We start from the raw sequence: 21468 nt of genomic DNA on the forward strand, positions 1-21468 counted from the left end.
GACAGAAGGAATCTTGCTTTTAAAAAAGCATTTTTATCTTTTCATTTTTTAAAAGAGTGAGGTGCTGTCATGATCGTTCTGTTCAGTTGTTCTAAGTATAGCTTGATGGAAGGGAGGAGGTTAACATTAATGAATGGATACTGTACTGGTATTAAGTAACTAGTACTATTTCATTAATCTTACCTGTGAGATGTGAGCTCAGAGTTTTAGGTCACACAGCCAGGATTTAGACCCAGGTCTGTCTGACTCCATACTCTCTTTCCATGACATAATGTTCTTTTCCTGTGTATGAGAGAAAAATTGTTTTGAGTGTGCAGGGCAATAATTATTTTTTGAAGTCAATATTGAGTGTGTAATAGTTGTATATATTTTCATTTTCTGTTAGTAGAGTGGATAGTGAGCATTTACATTCGTTATGACAATGTTTTGCAGGTATTATCTAATATAATTCTTATTTTGTAAATGAAAGACTAACACTCTGAAAGGGTAAATGATTACGTGGATACCAAGGCGCACAGTCAGGACCCCAATCCAGGTCTTCAGATTTCAATTATAGTCTTTCTAGTTTAGAACAGAGTCTGTATCAGAGGTTGTACACTGGAGGACTGCTTGCAGATGTGTTTTAAACTTAAAAGAGTTGCTAGTATTTAAGAACCAGGAGATTTCACATAAAATCCCCGCTTTCTGGCTTCTCTATGGCCAGAAATTGCCCACATGCCCAGAACTGAGGAGTAGTTGCTTCCTCTAGTCTGGCCCTACTCTGTAGCAGACCACAGCCATTTATACCCTTTACTCATTTCTATCCACTGACCTGACCCTTGAAGACTGGACTTAGGATTTCTAGACTGTGTTATGTCTTGGAAACCACTTGATAGGGGCTGAGAAGTGTATTGGTGACACGGGCAGTTAAATCCAAACTGAAATATTTTCAGGGCCTTTAATAAAATTTCTGAGCTGGAAGTGACATGTGCCATTTACTAATAATGATTAGCATTCTTTGGTGCCTTATACTTTGCAAGGTGCTGTCACATGATTTTATTTCATTTAATTGAAACCTCTTACTTTCCAGAGGGGGAAACAGGCTCAGGGAGATTAAGTAATCTGCCCAAGGTCATAGGTTGATTAACCAGAGAGACAGGACCAGAACTTGGATCTCTGTATTATGGGAGAGCCTCATGAAGGGGCCTCTGTCTGATATGACTTTTCCTGGGAGGCTCCACAGACTTCAATTGAAGGCAATTCCTTGAGGCAGAGTCCTTGAGCCTCTTGGATTGTCAAAGTGGGTATTTGTTGTTGCATTTATTTTTCAGTTTTGCATGTTATCTAGTAAATTTTTAGTTTACTGATGGTTGGTTGTGGTTATAATCTCTTTTAAAAATTATAATTTTTTTGGTTATATCTGAAATTGATATTTAAACTTTTAAAACTTTTCCCATTTTTCAGAGGTACTGAAATGCTTCATTTGGCTGTGTTGCATTCTAGAAAACTTTGTGTCTATTCTGTCTCAGGTAAGAAACATTTTTTTCTAATGTAAAATTTGTATTAAAAATATCTTAATATATAAGAATGGACACTCACTTATGTTCACTTGCTAGAGAAAAGAAAACATTTGGTTGAAGATTTTCTTATCTTGGTTAACATTTTCCCTTGTTTGTTTATTTTTTCAGGTACTTAGGCCTGGTTTGCTATTTATATGTGTATTTAAATTTCTAGTAGAGGATGCCTTGTAATCTCCTTCCCAGGAATTGTGTCCAGGATTGTCTGTGACTAAGAGAGGCCAATTCTGCATACTTAGGATACTTAAGTGTTTCAAAAAATTTTTGTTGATTTTTTATTAAAGTATAGCTGATACACAATGTTACATTAGTTTCAGGTGTACAACATAGTGATTTCAATTCTCTACATTATGCTGCGCTCACCATAAGTGTGGCTATCATCTGTCACCATACAATCCTATTACAGTACCATTGACTATATTCCTTATGCTGTAGTTTTTATCCAGAACACTTGAGTTTTAAGAAATGTTTAATAGCAACAACAAAATTCATTAGATGCTGAGAGTCATGATGTGTTAAAGTACTTTTTCTTGAATGAACCTCAAATGGTTTCTCTTTACAGTTCAGATTTCTCAACTTTTGGTTGTTTTTACTCAATCTGCCTTAACGCACTTGTTTGAGGTCTAATCAGGCTTCATTCTCTGACACTCTTATGTAGGTACCAGTATGGCAGTTAATTGTAGTTTGGTTTCAGCATTTTGATCCTTTTTAAATATAAAAGGTAACTTAAAAAATTTTTGTTGTAGTAGTTAGATAAATTTTAGTTCAAGCTGAGAGAGTTATTTTCATGGATGTCAATATTGGGGAAATTTTTTATGGGTACAATAAAGCTAATTCTTTCTAGGTCTCTTCCTTATACTAGAGGTGTTCTTTGGAGTTTGCTGTAAATATTAGCTTCTAGGGGCACCTGGGTGGCTCAGTCGTTAAGTGTCTGCCTTCGGCTCAGGGCGTGATCCCAGGGTCCTGGGATCGAGCCCCGCATTGGGCTCCCTGCTTCCCTGGGAAGCCTGCTTCTTCCTCTCCCACTCCCCCTGCTTGTGTTCCCTCTTTCGCTGGCTGTCTCTCTCTCTGTCAAATAAATAAAATTAAAAAAAAATTAGCTTCTAGGATTTGGATCTTTTATACTCATTCTCTTGATTTGGGGTTTCTTTATATTTTGCTTTCAGTATGAGTAATGATTTGTCTTTACTGTATTTATGTGTGTATATTTATACACCTAGCGTGGAGCCCAATGTGGGGCTTGAACTCATAAGCCTGAGATCAAGACCTGAACTGAACAAGAGTCAGATGCTCAACAACTCAGCCACCTAGGTGCCCCTGAGCTGGATATTCTTAAGTAGTCTGTTTTTGAGGGTGAAGGTCTGTTAGATTTCTAAGGCAGGCTTGGTAACCTGGCCTATGGTATATGGTAGGCATATGTTGACTAAATGAGTGAACTAATTTTTGGGGGGTGCTGAGGCAATTGGTAGTGGCTCTTTATTACTCAGTGTTGTTTTTGTTCTTCCTTCTTTTTTTTTTTTCTCTGTTATCACTATCATTTTCTTTTCCATTTTTCTGTTTACAAGTCAGAAGCCCAATATACTACCTCTCTGTCTTGGTAAACACTGCCATTGGTTTCATGGTAAAAGATGTTGCTTTTCCTAGTGATAGGGCGAATATTTAGTGTTCCAGAATAAATGGAGAAGATGTGATTTAGGCTACTTTACTGCATGCATCTAGTTGTTCCTCTGTTTTCCATCATAAGGCTGTTAACAGTGAGATGATACTATTAACTGGGTTACACAGGACATGGAGGAGGGCAACTTGTGCCGAGTTACCCCTGAATATTTCTTGGAGAATTGGTCCCTTCTGGGGGTTCTAAGAGGGCAGGAGAGGGAAGAATCCTACAACTAGAAATCAGGTAAAACTCTTAGCCTTCCCTGGTCCCATTTGAATGATGGCCCAGAAAGACAGAAACCTTTAGAGCTTCTCTGGGGCGTAGGCATAATAGACTAGTGATACAGTGTATGTTTACCAAGAAGACCTGCTGAAAGAAACTGGCATGTTTGGTCACAACTTGTTTATGGGACATTGGTATTTTCCTTCAAATTAATGTTGAAAATGAAAGTTATTTGTCATAGGAATGGTGATTTTATTGCTCTTTTATTCTTTGTATTCGTTTGCAAGCTTTGTATTCTCTGGGGATAAAGAGTTCTCCAAACTACATTCCCTTATGCCCCACCTCACTTTCCTTTTCTGTCTCTCATTTCTTCAGCCTCTTATGATATTTGGAGGCTGACAATTTGTGTATTTTTTCTGGCTTGGTTTAAATTGCGAAGCAGGGAAGTTAATGTTTTTGTTCTCTTGAATATGTTTCTTGAGGTTCCAGACTGAACTTTTACCTAGCTTTTTTTTTACCTAGCAAGCATAAACAGTTTTTAGTTTAAGTAAAACCGCTGGTGTCAACAGATGAAAATGTTAGTTGAACTTGACATTCTCACCTCCAACTGCCCTCTCCCCAAATATTTTTTGTTTTCTTTTTATGCTGCATGCTTCTAACAAAGATTTGAGCCATACTAGAGGAGACCTCCTGGATACACCAAACAACCCTTCATAGTCAGGCTGCTGTGCTGACCTCTTTTTAGTGGGTGATATGTTATCAAATGTATGCTTAATATAGAGAAATAGCAGGGTCTTGCTTAAATGGAGTTAGCTCACCTTATCATACCTAACGAAAAAGCATCACATGGCATTTCACATTCCTTTCTGATGGGCTTCAGTTTCTGAGTAAATGGTTACAGATGTGTGAGCATAAGCCATACTGATTATGTCCTCTTAAATATTCCTTTCCAAAAAATTGTACTTCAACAAGCATTTGCTAAGCATTTGACGTATTTATAGAATTTTAATGTTTGCTGTGAGTGGGCCAAAAGATGTGTTTTTTTTACTTTATATAATCTAATTTGGTTATTTAACACAACGAGCCTTTTAATTTACTCTGTAGTGGTTTTTATTTCATTTAACTTCATTAGATTTCTCCACAGTTATCTAAAATTGCACCAAAAACTGTTGTCAAGGTGACCTTTGGTTTTTCCAGAGAATTTTTTGTTTAAATCAAATCGTGTTTAAATAAGGCCAACAGTGTCAATGTTCTAATATCCATTTTGCTTTCTAATTGAAACTTCATATTAATTTTAGCTATACATGGACTGTATTTATAGAGATACACTTGCTGTATTCAATCTGTATATCCCTGGACAAAACCTGTGTATAAGTAATTTTAATCTTGTGTCATTGATGCTTCTCTAGAAAAAAATGGTCAGAAATTTTAGATTTTTCAGATACTACCTTTATTCCAAAGTAGTATCTAAGGAGGACAAATTGTCTTCTGTTCTCCATAGGTGCACTATTAAGTTTTGAAGTGCTATTACCTGAAATTTGAAGATTAGCAATGCCTTTGGAGCTTTTTCAGAACACAAATCGTAGTGTCATTTCATGCCAAGTTTGTATAAGTATTGAATGCTGACCCCTGTGTTCACCGACCTTTCAGCTAGCAAACATCTGTAAGTGCATTCTTTACTCAGAGGGGTTGATCTGGTTTTAGGTACAGGATGAAGTTTGTAATTTCTGCAGGGACAAACCAAATGTTTCTTGGAACTTCTTTCTTGGTTTCTTGGAGGCTAGACCTCTCCTAAGGTTAAGGCTGTGAGTTATTTAGTATGTGTGTTTTTCCTTTTCTTTTTTTTTTGACCCACGTGTTTGCGATTACCCCTCAGTTTCCCTGGACATTACTGATTTTACTACCATTTAGAGTCCACAAAGCTTTCACCTATCAGGGTTAGCAGGCAAATTTGAGTCTTCTTTCTCTTTGTTTCTTTTGGTATGTGAAGTCTGTTGTTCCCATTTTTAGGGGTATAAATCGGAATAGAAATGGTTTTCCTCCAAGAAATCCTCCCCTGTTAGTTTTCTCTTTCAACCCTTCACCTTCCAAATGAAGAAAAGACCAGGCTGAGAAAGGTGGAGGTGGCAATGATGTTTTTTGATGGCTGGTTTGTTTAGGAAAATTATCATTGGCTTACCAAGTTTTTTCCAAGTTGTAAAATGATGGACAGCCAGGCACCAGGTTATATGGTGCTAATTCTAAAGACCTAGCTTGAGTACTTTGTCCTTTACCAGCTGTGTGATTTTGGGGAAATTCCTTAAACATCTATCTATCTATCTATCTATCTATCTATCTATCTATCTATCTATCTATCAGAGAGAGAGTGTGCACAAGCAGGGGGAGTGGCAGGCAGAGGGAGAAGCAGGCCCCCGCTGAGCAAGGAGCTTGACGCGGGACTCAATCTCAGGATCCTGCTCTGAAGTCGGACTCTTAAGAGACTGAGCCACCCAGGCGTTCCTTAAATTTTTTTTTTGACTTTGGATACTTACCTCACTTCTAAAATGGAAATGGAAATATCTTGTTCTTATAACCTCAGTATACATTGGTAAAACCTTTTGGACAAAAACCAAATAAATGCTCATGTATAAATATGTATACACATACAGAAAGACATATATGTTTAGATTGTTTTAATGATTTAATACTGTCCAGTTTGGGGACTATTTCATTTGCTTTATATTTTAAGTTTTTCTTTAAATTTTGCATTTTTGAATGAAAGACAAAGATACTCCTTAATGGAAAAAGTTGCATTCTGAATCCTGTTTCTTTCTATCATCTCTTTTAACTATAATGTTCTTGCCTGGTTACTGGGACATAGCTTCAGCTGTAAGTACTCTAGAAAGCCTAACAACCAGAGAGTAAAATAAATATAAGGAATCTTTTTGGGGTACCTGGATGGCTCACTTGCTTGAGCATCTTCCTTCAGCTTTGGTTGTGATCTTGGGGTCCTGGGATCGAGCCCTCTGTGGCTCTGTGCTTGGTGGGGAGTCTGCTTCTCCCTCTTCCTCTGCCCCTTCCTCCTCCTGCTTGTGCTCTCTCTCTCTCTCTCAAATAAATATATACAATCTTTATTAAAAAAAAAAGAATCTTTTCAAATTTGGAAAGAAATGAAAAGTAATTATAGTACATATGATCTATTACATGCAGAAAAAGTATCTTCATTTTGAAGGAGATTCTTCCTGTGGACTTCAAATAAAACATCTTTTCCTATTTACTTGCTAAAGGAAACTTAGAATATCTCTCCATTAAATTAGGATATAATGTATTAGGGGCTTGAGTATTTTGAGAGTTGGGACAGGAAACTGAATTGCTTGAAAGTGTGGGGAGTTTTTTCTAAGACACTTTGAAGTCATGTCTTTGCTATGTTATTGTTTAAAGTGTAAGGAACTTAACCTCATTTATTTCAGAACTGAAATTGGATGGTTTTGTTTTTATTTAAATAATTACACTTTACTCAAACATAATGGAAATAGATAAGAAATGTCATCCAGGGTGGTATTTCATCTAATGGTGTAAGCTACCCAAGACTGAAATTATTCTAATTGTGTTGGCATTCTGTGTCATCAGTGTGCTAATTATTCATAATACACATTGTTTTAGTGCTTTGTCATTTTAAATTTCACTGAAATTGAATTACTTACAATTGGTGTGGAGGATGAGAAGAAATGAATATTTTTAAATGTAAACAAATACAAAGCACTTCTGTAATTTTTTTCTCCTTAGGAACCTTGGGTAATGTGGAACATGGAAACCAATATCAGATCAAATTGATGTATGAGCATAATCTTCAGAGAACAGCCTGCAATATGACTTATGGATCATTTGGTGGTGTAAAAGGTAATTTGCGTTAATCATGAGTGTGCTATTGCAAGTACCAGATTTAGGATATTTGGCCATAAAAAAATGGAGTATCAGAGGGTATGAATCTCAGAGCGAGTTAAACATATTTTACTGAGACCTTTATATTCGAGTTGTAAGCAAAATAATGAAAAGAGAAAACTTTAAACATCAAATGTGTTTGATTTTCCTGTAACCAGTACTTTTATGTGGTCTGCAGAGATATTTCTAAAAGTGTCTTTTCTTTGAATTTTGTCTTTGTACATGAGCTGACTGAAATTGAGCTTTTTTGGGTAGAACTGTGTGACTGCCTCTCTCGGTGGAAGAAGGGGTTGATCTCCTTGATAGGGTGTCCCTGTCCTACTTGTGATAGGCAGGGTGAAGCTGCAGAACCCTCTCCCCACCTTGCCCTCCTCCAGGGCCACTGCACAGGGTTCTGTAGGTTGTTTCTGCACTGGGGCGCCTGGACTGGCGGCAAGCAGAGACTGAAATGCAGACCTCATCCTGCTCATCAAGCCATGTGCCCTGGCCTGGAATAAACCTCCCCAGAGGAAGTGGGCCTTTTTTAAATTTCACAAAGGCATTACATTTACCAAGTATTGGCTCAGTGAGGCTGGGTTCCTTCCACCTGGGGGTATCTTTTTCTAAGTAGCATGGGGCTATGTGCAGCCTGCCCACCCTAATCCCAGAGCTTCCTGAGTTACCAGGGCTTAGTGGTTGCTTGGGTACACTGTAGCTGTCAGCATGGGAGAGTTTTTTTTTTTATCTACCACCTACCTCGTCTCACTTCACTGTGATAGGGTGATAGAGGAGCCACTGGTGCTGGAGTGAGGACAGGAAGCCAGGTAGTGACACTTAACCTGTGTGTGTGTGTTGGGGGGGCACCTGTGGAACATGTACTAGGGATTTCATAATATTTTGCCTCTTTCTGGGCTCATATTTTTATGAGTTTATTGTTTAAACATTGTATTAAGATGTAGACTACTTATGTTAGATTTTTCTTTAGTGACATGAAAAAAATGACTTTTATTTTGGAAGTCATTTGTGTGAACTCAGTTTTTTCATACATAGAGATAAAGGCAAGGAAGAATGAATATGAGTGTATCAGTTAACAGGAATATTTTAAGTGGTGATGTACAAATAAATGTTTTGCATACAGTGATATGAAACAAAACACTTGGCTGGATTGCAGAATTGCTTAAGTTGAGTAATAGGAATGTTTGGATTATTTAAGGAATATGGGAGATGTCTGGAGTTGGATGAAGAGAGGAGAGAAAGAGCTAAAATTTGATGAGAGACTAACTTTTATCAGTGAAGTATTCCTTCCTAACCTCAGCTATCAGAACGAACTGATTTTCACTGTTCTTTTTTTTTAAATTTTCTAAATGTATTTATTTACTTATTTATTTGAGAGAGAGAGGGGTGGGGGAGAGAGAGAGCACAAGCAGGAGGGACGGAGGGAGAAGGAGAGAGAATCTGAAGCAGACTCCACACTGAGTGTGGAGCCTGACTCAGGGCTCAATCTCATGACCCTGAAATCATGACCTGAGCCAAAACCAAGAGTTGGATGCTTAACCAACTGCACCACCCAGATGCCCCAAAATTGTACACTTTAAATATGTGCAGCTTATTGTGCAGAAGTTACACCTCAATAAAGTTATTTTTTAAAAAAGCAAGGGAGTGAGAAATCCTAAATTCAGAAGTGAGGTTCCTTCGGGTGTGGGCAGGCAAGGTAGGAGCACACAGATGGAAGGTATTGATGAGGTCCTAGTTCTGGGGCTGGGTGGTAGATTCCCTGGTGTTCGTTAGACATTAATAAATCCACAAATAAATGAAATAAAAGCAGGCCACATATGATTTTCCCTGTTCTTAAAAAAAAATGTCTGACATATTTAGGGGACCCAGGCCTCTGTTGTTTAATAAACTGTTTTAATTCTTTTCCCTCTACTAAATCTTCAAAAAGCAAATTTCTAAATTCTGTGCATCTGGAGTCCAAAAAATTATGGTAAGAAAAAAGTGCTTTGGCAAAATGAAAGTAAGTTTTAATTTTTTTTGGTAGAATCAAGACAATTCTTGAGACCACCTATTACATGTTTTATTGATTGTACTGTACTTTAAAAAAAACCAATTAGGTTAACCCAATCAAAATAAAGTTTTAAGTCAGTAAAAAAGAATTCCTTGCTTTTGTGTGGCATTTTTGCTAGATTTAATAATGGACTTCCAAAGTAATGATAGTTGCTAATTGTTTTGAAAAGAGCAGATGACTTTGTACTTATATCATACCTTCTCTTAGTTCTTAAATTATGCCTTACACTTAAAAAGTATCTTTTGAAAAAGCAAGAGGCCTTTCTGACATGCTTTTACTTTCCTATGGTTAAGCAGAACATTTCCCAATTTGAAACAGAAATGTCTGAGTAGCAGAAGTGATTATTCCATTTAACGGGTTTGAAACACGTTATATCATCGTGGTCTCTACAAAAAATATGAAAAAGTAGTGGGTTTGGTAAATTAGTAAAAATCAGCCATATTGGCAGATTTCCAGGGGTAATAGGGAGTTACTACTAATAGGTACATGATTTCTTTTTGGGAGGATAAAAATGTTCTAAAATTAGATTATGATAATGGTCGTGCTGTTCTGAAAATAGAGTAAATACTTGAGCTGTATATTTTAAAGAGGTGATATGTAAAATATATCTCAATACAATTGTTAAAAAAAATTAGCCATGGGATAAAATCTGTTGCTAGAGAGGTGATAGTACAGTCTACATATCCTATATTGCTTGGGGCCATGTAAAATGACATAACACTCTCACAAAGCAGGTTGGCTATTGAAAACTATGAAATGGTTATGGATGGTTACATGTGACTTATGGCAATGTATATTAGGAAATGATCCAAAATACAGAAAAATCATATCAAGTTGCCATATAGTTATTTCTTTCCTCTTTCCCCTTCCTTCCTTTCATAGGTACATTTATATATTTATTTGTAATAGAGAAAAATTAGAATTGATCTAAATGAGTAATAGAGGAGAATGACTAAATTTTGATGCATAGATTCAGTAGGTTATTATGAAGCTATTAAGATTGTTTTGTTTGCGAAATGTACATCTTTGTACATAAATCTTTGTCCACATTTCTGATTATTTCCCTAGGATAGAATGTGGAAATGGGGATATTGAGTCAGAGGTTATAAAAATTTTTTTCTCAATCTGAAAACGCTCCCTGACATATACTATATAAATAAATTGTAAAAAGGACAGAACTTAAGGAGAAGAAAGTAAAAGTCACTCCAGGATATGCGCATTTCAATACAAAGCCCATTTTCTAAGCCTGATGTCACTGTGTGTGCCTAATGTGCACCTTTCTAGGAGCGAGTGGGTCAGTCTTTTAATTTGAAAACTTCCCTAGACGTGATCTGAATTTAAAAAAGGAAACTTAAAATTTGTTGTCTTCTATCTTCCTCTGTATTTAGGATGCCTTCTTGTGGAATTATTTAGTTGTATAATCATGTCAGTAGTCCTGAAGAAAGAAATTAAGCAGAAAACCTGGCCCCATTTTAAACAAATCGGTTTATAAGGAATGGGGGGGGGGGGGTGGGGAGGCAGAGTGAATTTATTTTGCATGTGCACCAGAATAAACTACCACTAGATGGCAGTCCTCTACAACCTTGGATTTTAGTTGTTTCTACCTTTAAATAAGGTATGGTAAGAAATCACCAGTGGAGGAATTTTGAGCCCAAATAATACTTTACTTTGTACTAAAAATAAACTTCTTCATGTTGCAGAAAATTAATAGAGTGGTTTTAAAAAAAAATTATAGTAGATAACATTTCAGAATATAATGTAAAAATGCTTTCTAGCTGTGCTTCTCAATTGCATTTGAATCACAATGGGATCTTGATAAAAATGCAGGTTCTAACTCTGTTAAGTCCAGAATTGGACCTGAGTTTGAATTTCTGAGACTCTCCTCAGTGATGCCAGGTCTCAGAGATCTAGAGGTGTGTTGCTGTCCTCCATCTGCTGAGTACTGTTCCGTACTAGGCACTGCTCTAAATGCTTTACGGGTTGAGTAGTAACACGATATACTAAGCAAATGGTAGAGAAGGGATTCTAGCTCAGACTCTCTGCTTCCAGAATCTTGTGGTGTTAACCGTTCTTAAATGCTTCTTTGTCTGGGCTGTGAGTAAATTAATCTTCCTAATTCAGAAAAAAACTTTCCTATTAGAAAGAAGAGTATCTTGGTTTGGCTGAAGTTAGTGCATAACTTTGATTCTTTGTAGATTATGGACTACATGTTGAGTAACTTCTGGGTCAGATACTTGCTTTTTCCATTTGATTTTTTGGTTTGTGGTTTGGTTTCTAAGAAAAATCCTCCCTGAGTCCCCCAATAATCAGAGAGGTTATACATGGGTGGGTAATAATATGATTTGAAAGTAGCAAAAGAATGATGACTGTTTTTTTAACCTTTTTTGTTTGCTTGTTCATTAAGAAAATCTTTCAAAAACACCTTTTATACATTTGCAAAAACTCAAAGGTACATTCCTTTGATGCAGTAGGTTTGGCTTTATGTCAAGCTACATGTAATGTCTATTAATGAGAAAAATGGTAAGGAAATAGGAAATCTAGTTTTATGAAATAGTTGAAGAATATTTGCTTAATATCTTCCATTATTCAGACTACTACCTACCATTCCAGAATTTAAGTTAAAATTCTTTCCATATTATACTTTTTAGGGAAAAATGACCGATATTATGGCTGTTTTGGGCTTTTTTAAATAAAAGGAGCGTGGGAGATGTGTTTGAAGTTAAGAAACGTTTGTAGTTTCTCTGATATAAATCTAAATTGCTTTTTTTTAAAGAACGTGTGACTCTGGGTTTTTATAAAAATGGTAGTTTATCTTTGCCTTTTATACTAATGACAAATTAACGCTTGCAAAAATACCTAGTTAAGATAAGGTTGCCAATTCAGAATTGTATTGTGAAAAGGACAGCATTAATGTGGACAGACAGAAAGCCAGTGGTACAGTGAAGAAAGAATGCTATTGTTTTAAGGTCAACAACTGCAAATACTTAGCTTGGTAAAATAAGATACTTTATCTAGTGTATGTAATACATGTTGCTACCATCAAGATAATTGAGTTAAAACTTCCTTTACTCATAATATGACTTAGAGACCCTATAGTTATATCCTCAGTTATCACAAATTTGTCCTGTAAGGTTGGGACAAGTTGGCAAACCTTACAATGTATATGGCTCTTTCAAGTGTGCGAAAGGGACATTGGGAAGAAATAGTTGATTTGTTGGAGATGTATGGTAACTTTCAGGGACTAGAATAAGTCTGGTGTTAGTCCTCCCTTGCATCATCTCTCTCCATCCATCCATCCATCCATCCATCCATCCATCCATCCTTCCAATGCACATTTACTGAGAGTCTTCTGAGTACCCAGGCACTGTACTAGTTTCTAGAAGTAGAAAGATGAAAAAAAGATAGTTTATGTTGTCAGGCAGTTTGCAACCTAGGGGGCAATAAAGACTAAGAATTATGATATAATGAGGTAGATTGTAATAGAATGGATATGTACAGAGTTAGAATGGAGCCTTGAGGATGGAGCACCTTCCTCAGGCTGAATAAATGTTTGTGTGTGTGTGTGCGCGCGCGCATGCACATGCTTGCGTACAGGGCAGATAGTACATAAAGGTGGGGGAATGTACTGTTACCTATTTTATTTCAGCTCTTCATTTTTATCCACTTTAATCTGGAGGTCACTAACCCCAGTTTCCTATAAATGAACAGTTTTATAGTCTTCAGTATAAAGCTTTCATTGCCCATAGGCTGAGCTATTCAAATTCTCACTGGGATGGTTTGTTCCTCTTGAGAAAATTATTTTTCAGACTTTGCAGCACTTAAGAAAAATTATTTTGCTTTAAAAAACTTTGGCATTTTTCAGGCTACTAAATGGACCTTCTTACCTATAGTTTAAAGCCTTTAGTAAGGCAAAATTTTCTTTTGCTACCAGCTAATCTTATGGAGAAGGATATTGTACTCTAGAGATGGATAGAGTACTATGACTATATTTGTTAAGAATGACAAATTAAAGGATAGGGATAGGAGATGAAGGAACACAAGAGATTAAAACATAAATGGAGAGACAGAGCAAGTCATGGAAGAGGGTTTCAAGAGGTACGGAAGGAGTCAGGAGAGTCAGAGGTTAAGCAGCTGGAGTATTAAAAAGAAACTATTGGAGTTAGCTGTTTGAAGGTCACTGGTGATCTTAGGGAGAACAATTTTAACAGAAGGATAGGAGCCCTGGTCCAGTTGCCCCAGAATGAGAAATTCATAGGAAAGAAATGGAAATCACAAAGGAAAGCTATTCTGTGGAGAGGTTTGACTATGAAGGGTAAGAGAAAGTTAGGTAAGGCTATAGCTGGAGGGGAAAAGGTTTTAAAAGGAGGGAGAAGTCTTTGAGGAGGTAACATGAATCTTGATCTGATAAAGAAAATGTATTCCATAATATTTTGTTGAAAAAATTAACTTGGATACATTTTTATTTGAACAGTTAGGCTGTTTGGATTATGATGGGCCCGTTCCTTCAAGTTTTATTTCTTATCACATAATTTGTGCTTTATAGTCATGTTGAATTATTGCCTTCTCTTCATAATGAATTTGTGGTTTATAGGAAAAAGGTTTTTTTAATTCTTAAGTAGAGATTATCAGCACCATCTGATTCTTTCTTCAATTTTTAGCCTTCTCTGACAGTTCGTCCTTCCTTCCTTCCTTCCTTCCTTCCTTCCTTCCTTCCTTCCTTCCTTCCTTCCTTCCTTCCTTCCTCTTTTCTTTTCTATTCTTTTCTTTCATCTATGTATCTATGTATGTGTGTATTTGTCTATCTATCTATAATTTTACTGTGGTAAGGACAATTAACATGAGATCTACCCTCTTAACAGATTTTTAAATTGGGGTACAGTTGACATACAACCTTATGTTAATTTCATGTGTATAATATAATTATTTGATATTAGTATCTCTTAACAGATTTTCAAGTGTACAATATAATATTGTTATCTTCAGTCTGCTCTAATTTTTAAAATTAGTTTTCTTGATTATTAATTTTTGTTTTTCATGAGGATATTTATATTTTGAGCTTACCAGGTAACAGACAACTCAAGACTTAAAGAAATGTTACTATCAAAAACCAATACCTCTCAATTTCTGTATGTGCCACAATTTTGCTTTTCTATTGGGCGTGCTTCTTTTCTCTTTCTAACCTTGCCTTTAGTGCAACTGAGGATTCTTTTTTTTTTTTTTTCAAAGAAATTTATTTACTTATTTATTTTAGAGAAGGAGAGTGAACGTATGTACGTGCTTGTAAGCAGGGGATGGGGCAAAGGGAGAAGAAGAGAATCTCAAGCAGATTCGCGCTGAGTGTGGAGCCCAACATGGGGCTTGATCTCATGACCCTGAGACCGTGATCTGAGCCAAAATCAAGAGTCAGACACTTAACCAACTGATTTTATTTTTAAGGAATCTCTACACCCAGCGTGGGGCTCAGACTCATGACCCTGAGATCAGGAGTTACAGCTCTACTGACTGAGCCAGCTAGGTGACAAAACTGAGGATTCTTTTAACTGCAGTTGACAGTAGGCTTATTCAAGAATAAGACATTTACTGGCTATCACCATTTGGGCCTCCAGTGTGATCAGATTTGGTTTCTCTCTTTTCATCTTTTGCTTCCATTTCCTTGGACAGGCTATTTCCTCTTGGTTTCAAGATGGCAATAGCAGCTCTAAATTTTCTTAGATTCTAGTCCATGTGAAAAGTGCCTGCCTTCCTTCCAGAAGGCTCAGCAAAGGTCTTTTTCCAACTCGGTGGCTCTGGTTAGGCCATCTCTGAACCAGTCGCTGTCACTAAAGGAATGCAGTTAAGCTTGAGTCTGAGTTAAGTGTGGGAGAGGTAGGGCTAGTTTTGCTATTAACTACTAAGACTAAGAGTGGAGAGGGGTGGACCTTTGGGGGAATGTAGTCAAATAATGAACTGTGGTGAGTTTGAGGATTTTGGAGTTGATCAAAGAAAAAGGCATGACTATGAGATGTCAGTAGCCCCCAGTGAGCTTTATTTGGGTGGTGGTTTGACAGGATTGCATTCGAGGGGAAGTCCCTCACTGCAGGAGATTTTCCAGAGACCATGGCAGGGGACTACCACCTACAAGGGGGAAGTGGGCAAGGAAACTCCCTGGGGAGAGGGAAATCTGAGTGGGACTATATTTGTAGGATATTGCTCAGGTTCAAGATGGTGAGTCCTGGTCTGGAAGCTTTGGAGGGCAACAGTGACTTCTGTAGCTCCAGGATTTGTCTTATCTATGGCTAGTAGGTATTAGGTGGATTTTTGCAGAATATGCAAAGCAGGCACACCATAAATGACTAAAAATATGCTAATCTGGGCTATAAGTAAAGCAAATGAAAGTTTACAAATTTGTTACCTGTGGGCTTTGAGTTCACATTCATGGTCAGCCTGCTGTGAGGAACTAAACAACTTGGGGCCAATATATAGGGGCCACCTTTAACCCAGGTATATAACATTGACGGAAGAGGATGAAATAGGTGCTAGTGGCCAAAACATTGTAAATGTCCATCTTGCCTTTGACTTCACTTTCTCTCCTAGAACCTTCCTGGGGTGCTGCTTTAGAATGGCCAGGAGAGGCAAGCAGTGGTCATTTGAGTGTGCCATGGGGTGTTTATGTGGACTGGAGGAGGCAGGGGATAAGCCGTTGAAGAGTGTGCTCTGCTCTGGGCTGCATGCAGTCTCATTCTGGCTATAGTGTGGGGGTGATAATTACTCCAAATGTTTGTTCGTATTTAGAGATTTGTTGTAATTCAGTTTAATGAAATGCTTTGCAAGGCCATTTGTCATGTTTTTAGTTCTGGGTTTAGTCTATATTAAATTTGGCAGCATGTTCCAATTCTTTATAGATAAATTGAAACTTGAAGTGATGTAGGGCATGATTTTACTTCATCTTTTCCTCTTGCAATACTCCCTGCCACCAAAATGTGTATACTTTTGTTATATGTAATTATGTTCATAAAGGAATATTTTAAACATATGGATGTGTAGAAAAGAGGAAGTAAATGATTTAGCACCATCTTCCAAATATAACTACCAATAACGTATCAGTGTGCAATAAATAGACTATAGCCTAGAATATTCCAACCTGAGTTAACCCAGAGTCATTTTATATTTCTGGAATTAAGCTATCTCACCATTAAAATGTCACAGTCATTGAGAAAGTATGTTTATCCTGTGAAGTCTGGTGCTATATAATATGGGATGTATGCAAGTAGTGGCAATAAATACGTGAAATAGATATATTTCTTAGCAAAGCTTTTACTTAATATGAATATATCTTGAAGTCAGTTAAAGAATTTATTAAATATTGGTCTTCAGTTTACATCAGTTGAAAACACATGGATTTACTAGCAAACAGAAAAAAAAACTTATATTACTTGGGTTTATCTATAAATAGAAAAAATAGCATGTTATATGGTATTCCTAAATATTTGGCGATGGATGTATTTTACCTGTCAATTCTTATACTCCAAATCAAACTGGCCTTTCCTTTAAAATGGTAAAAAATTTCATACAGTGATTTTAAACCTGTGCATATTTTATATTCTGGGAAAGCCTTCTTGAGGGCTGTGTCCAGTCACAGCTCAAGATGTCTGATAACAGTGTCTGCAGGTGGATGGGGAGTACCCTAGATCAGCACTCTGGCAGTGAGGGGGAGTACCCCGTGTCAGTACTCTGGGACTGATGGGGAGCATGTACAACGTCACTTCTGACAGTCATCGGTGCATTCTGCTTGTCTTTGCTACTTTGGCTTTTCAGGTTCCCTTTTCAGTCTATATGCTTGGACTATCACTTGAAATTGATTTTTGTTTAATGAAATTTGAGATTTCCCTACATGAAGTAATCTCTGAGAGTCATTTTAGATCTGTTCCTTTTACATCTTGTTCATATTGTGTGGATCATCCACTGATTATTGGAGATTTGGTAGATGACACTACAACCGTATCTCACTTGAAAACAAATTGTTTCTCAATTGTTATAATGTTGTATTTCATATACATGTATATGTTGTTAGGATTTTGTTTGGTTCTCATTTTGTTTTAGTTTTGCAGCCTTCCATATCACCCTGTCATTGGTGCTTGTTTTGTTTAATTCATATTCTTACTAGTTAGAGAGAGGGTGTATGTGAACTCTTCGAGAAAGAGGGAGAGGCCTTCTGTAAGCTTAGTGAGGGCAGAGACCATGTCTTCTGTTCACCATGTTTCTAGTATCTTGCACAGTCCTTGGCATATAGTATTTGTTGGGTGAATGAAGCAAAATTGCCATGTGTTTGCACAGAGCTGATGTTCTACACATCAGGCTTTCAAGGTTATTTTTCGGAAACAAATGTTAGCCCAGCGCACTCATTCTAGCCAACTTCTGAGTTTTCTCCTCTTCCTTAACAAACGCGTGTTGACCGACTACTGCAGTGCAGAGGTTATAGTAGTTACCATAGTGGTAAAGGTGGAGGTGATTACTTGGGGCTCCAGGCTTAACCTCTACTCAAACTATTTCCCCATATGCTAGTGAGGCAGCATTTATACAAGTCAAGCTTACCAGTAGAAATAATGAGCTTTTTCATTGATTTGGAGTTTTGTTTTATACATTATTCATCCTTTTGTTATCAATATGTTTTTTGCATAAAATGTGATATTCACAGTTGTTGAGTAGTTGTGATAATATTCACAAATCAAAAAGGTTTTAGTTTTCAAAAATTATTTAAATTCTTTGGTATTTGGTATAAAAGACATTTCTTCTTCTCAACCCTTTTATCTCTCTTCTCTCAGTGTCTGTGAGAGCTCATTTTCCTTGAACTCTTCAAGTTCTTTTATTTCACTTTGATTTTTTTCACCAAATGAAACTTCAGAAAAGTAGAATTTTTACCAAGTAAAGTTTAAAGTTAGAATGTAGGCATAATATGGGCATGGTATAGATTATAAAGGTCTGACAGCACAGTAGTCCCACATTTGTGACCGAAGTGGAAAGAAAATGCTGTATATAAAAGGTTCAGTATGTTTGGAATATAATTGTCAGTAAAGAAGGTGAACAGATTTTACTAATAATATATATGAGCATGGTGAAATATTTTTTTAAATCGTAAAATGACTTCTATAAGCTTGTATGGGATTATATTGTCACATAAATAAAAATTCATGCATTCTTTGGAATAAAAAGCCCGCCAAAGAAAACAGTGAACTGAAGAATAAGTAAATCACCTTTTGCCTCATCTTGAGGCAACCCTAGATAATCAGATCCTCAGCCTTCAAATAACTTCTAATTGTCTAAACTGAAGCTTTTTTCTTGTCTGCCAAGGAAATGTGTTAGTGGCCACATGTAGTTGCTGAGAGGCTGTGCTTCCCAAAGCCGTCTGGATTCTTTGATAGTCATCCAGAGAGTGAACTGATATGCTCAGCTGGGGTGAATGGACAGCCAGAACACAGTCTTGCTTTTCTGTGTGGGGATATTAGTGCTAATAAAAGATTAATGCTATTTTCCTTATAGGGAATCAACAGATAATGTTTTGATAACCCTGTCTCACCAGTGAACCATATGGCCTTTATTTTCTAACAGATATGGTTGAAATGTTAGAGAATAATGTTAGAAAAGGATCCCTATGGTGTGCTGGCTCCTGTTCCTTGCCTCGGCATTAAAATGTAGGTGTTTTATAATACTGGAGAACTTCCCTCATTTGTTTTTAAGATCCTTTATGGATCCATAGTGAGAAGTCGGAAGATCAAGGGGATAATAGGATTGATTCTCATCCTGTGCTGGGTTTTCTCATATTTATGGCATTCATTTATAAAATCTTTGGTCCAAGACCTATAAAACAATGTTACTTTCAAACAGCGTCTTCCTGTATACTTAGTTCCTGGGGGAAGGTTATAAAGAGGGTTCTCTGTAGTCTGCAAATTCGTTTTTTACGTGATCATTTAAAGTTGTTACTTTTCTTGAAAGGTGAATTCTGATTCCTTCTATATATATATACTATAGAAATTTGGTGGTTAAATACCTCCTTGCCTACTGTGGCTAAGAGGTGACAGGCTAAAAAGAATATTTTAAGTTTCTTAGTGTTGTTTGAAAAAAATAATTTCTTTCATGGTGGCTGAATGCCAAGCCTGGAAAAGTGTTATGGAAATGTCTGTGGTCAGGACTGCCTTTGACGAGAGAAAGGTTAAATATGGTAGTTTTGATAGGATTTGACAGCCATTTTTGATCTATATATATATGTTTCATCATGGTTCCTTTCTTAACAGTGGAATAACTAAGCTATTAAATATTTTACTCAATTGAGAAGGAAAATGATTACCATAAAACTACTTTATTTAAATGACACTGTGACATAAAATGTTCCAACAGTTTAAAATATTCATCTACAAAACATATTGCCAAGGGAAATGAACAGTCCTCCCCTACCCCCCAGTCTTTCTTGAATTAAGTTGATTCAGTAACCCTTTTCCAATCTACATGGAAACTCTTGCTTGCAGATTTAAATTCTAAAACACAGGGTAGAGATATATGTTAATGTTTAATATGAAAAACAAAGGTTTGTTGACTACGACCAAGTTAAAGTTATTTTAAGAGTACATTCATAGTACTCTGTGTAGAGGATATCTATCTGCACACACATATATAAGTATGTGTGTGTATATGTATATACACATGTATATATATATGCATGCACATATACACACACATGTATATATACACACACAAGCCCACATACACAATAACCATTAAGTATATTATCTTTTTTTTTTTTTTTTTTTGCTTTTGTAAGAGGAAGTTTTATTGTTAATTATTTACCTTAATAGTTTCAGGAAGAGGAACAGATTAGCTCAGTCCAACATGATTGGCAGTTGGCAAAATCTAGTGAAGCAAGCGTTCTGGTTGCTAAGGATTTAATTTAGGTGCTTTTAATACTTAGCCATCTTTAACACTTCAAACATAATCCAGAAGAAATTCATTATCTCCCTCCCTTTCATTACAATACCCAGCCTACCTCACTTAAATATGATCTTCAGAGGAACAAGTTCCGTGGAGAGTATAGCCATGAGGACTGTGCACAGAAAGGAAAACTCATAACAAAACTCTGTATGTTAATTTACTAACCTAAGGAAACAAGACCTTCCAATATATTAAAAAATAAATCCAGTTACAAATGCATTACTAGGTCTATGTGAAGAGGTCTGGTAACTGAAAATGGCTGGCTATTTACAAGACGTGCAAATAGGAACAGTGCACCTAGCCCAGCAATGGCCCTCAGAAGTCAAAAATGTTCTCTCCACTGTAGGCCACATACCGGAATCCATCTTCATCTTTTCCTTCTCCCATAGTTAGGCTGGACTGTGGGACTGTTTTACCCACAAACAGGAAGATTGCCTAGCTGGATCCTCTTCCTCATCATCCACAGTGATGTCAGATGGAACCAGATACTTCCGTTTGTCATTGTCAACAATCTGAGAGCCTGAGACTTTTTTCACAATCACCAGAACCCAGTCAGGATATTTCGCTCAAATCTTCACAGATTCCATGCACCTGTGTTCCCGCAAGTGGTCCTCCTTGAACATTCACTTCCTGACGGTGGCAGGGAAGGGATGCAGCCAGCTCTTGGAACCATGGAGCTCAGTGCACCAACCACAACAACAACAACCTTGATTATCGTTTTGATGTGCTTTTGGGTGGTTTCCAATTTTTTTTACTAATGTGAATAAAACTGCTGTGAACATTCTTATGTAATTCTTTATGTGGACAGTAAATATTTTAAGTGTTATACATATGTAGGATGATTTAAGAATTATATTGCTAAAGGTTTTTTTTCCCATTTTTTCACTATTATAAAATTTTGGGATACTCGAATATCAAGAATAGAATCCTAATATTAGTAGACATGTGGAAGAATGGTATTACATGTATTTACCTCTTCAACTTCTAAAGATATAAAATTTGCACCATCAGGGGCGCCTGGGTAGCGCAGTCATTAAGCGTCTGCCTTCGGCTCAGGGCTTGATTCCGGAGTTCCAGGATCGAGTCCCACATTGGGCTCCTCTGCTGAG

At 36.8% G+C, this 21468-nt stretch overlaps 1 protein-coding gene and 1 pseudogene across 5 annotated transcripts in view; one reads left to right on the plus strand and one right to left on the minus strand.

Moving 5' to 3' along the window:
- Nucleotides 1-21468, plus strand: part of BBS9 (Bardet-Biedl syndrome 9) — a 416531-nt gene that overhangs the window by 22528 nt on the left and 372535 nt on the right. For 4 of the 5 annotated variants that reach the window (XM_026509007.4, XM_026509016.4, XM_026509017.4 and 1 more), the window contains exons 4-5: nt 1444-1508; nt 7201-7314. In XM_026509007.4, the coding sequence (XP_026364792.2) occupies nt 1444-1508; nt 7201-7314 (179 nt within the window). Of the gene's footprint in view, nt 1-1443; nt 1509-4950; nt 5099-7200; nt 7315-21468 lie in introns of those variants that run through there. The other variant, XM_026509019.4, reaches the window with a different exon arrangement.
- LOC123001529 (gamma-aminobutyric acid receptor-associated protein-like 2) lies at nt 20656-20982 on the minus strand (annotated as a pseudogene).

This window comes from Ursus arctos, unplaced genomic scaffold (genome assembly GCF_023065955.2).
Source record: "Ursus arctos isolate Adak ecotype North America unplaced genomic scaffold, UrsArc2.0 scaffold_3, whole genome shotgun sequence".
In the NCBI taxonomy this organism is placed as follows: Eukaryota; Metazoa; Chordata; class Mammalia; order Carnivora; family Ursidae; genus Ursus; species Ursus arctos.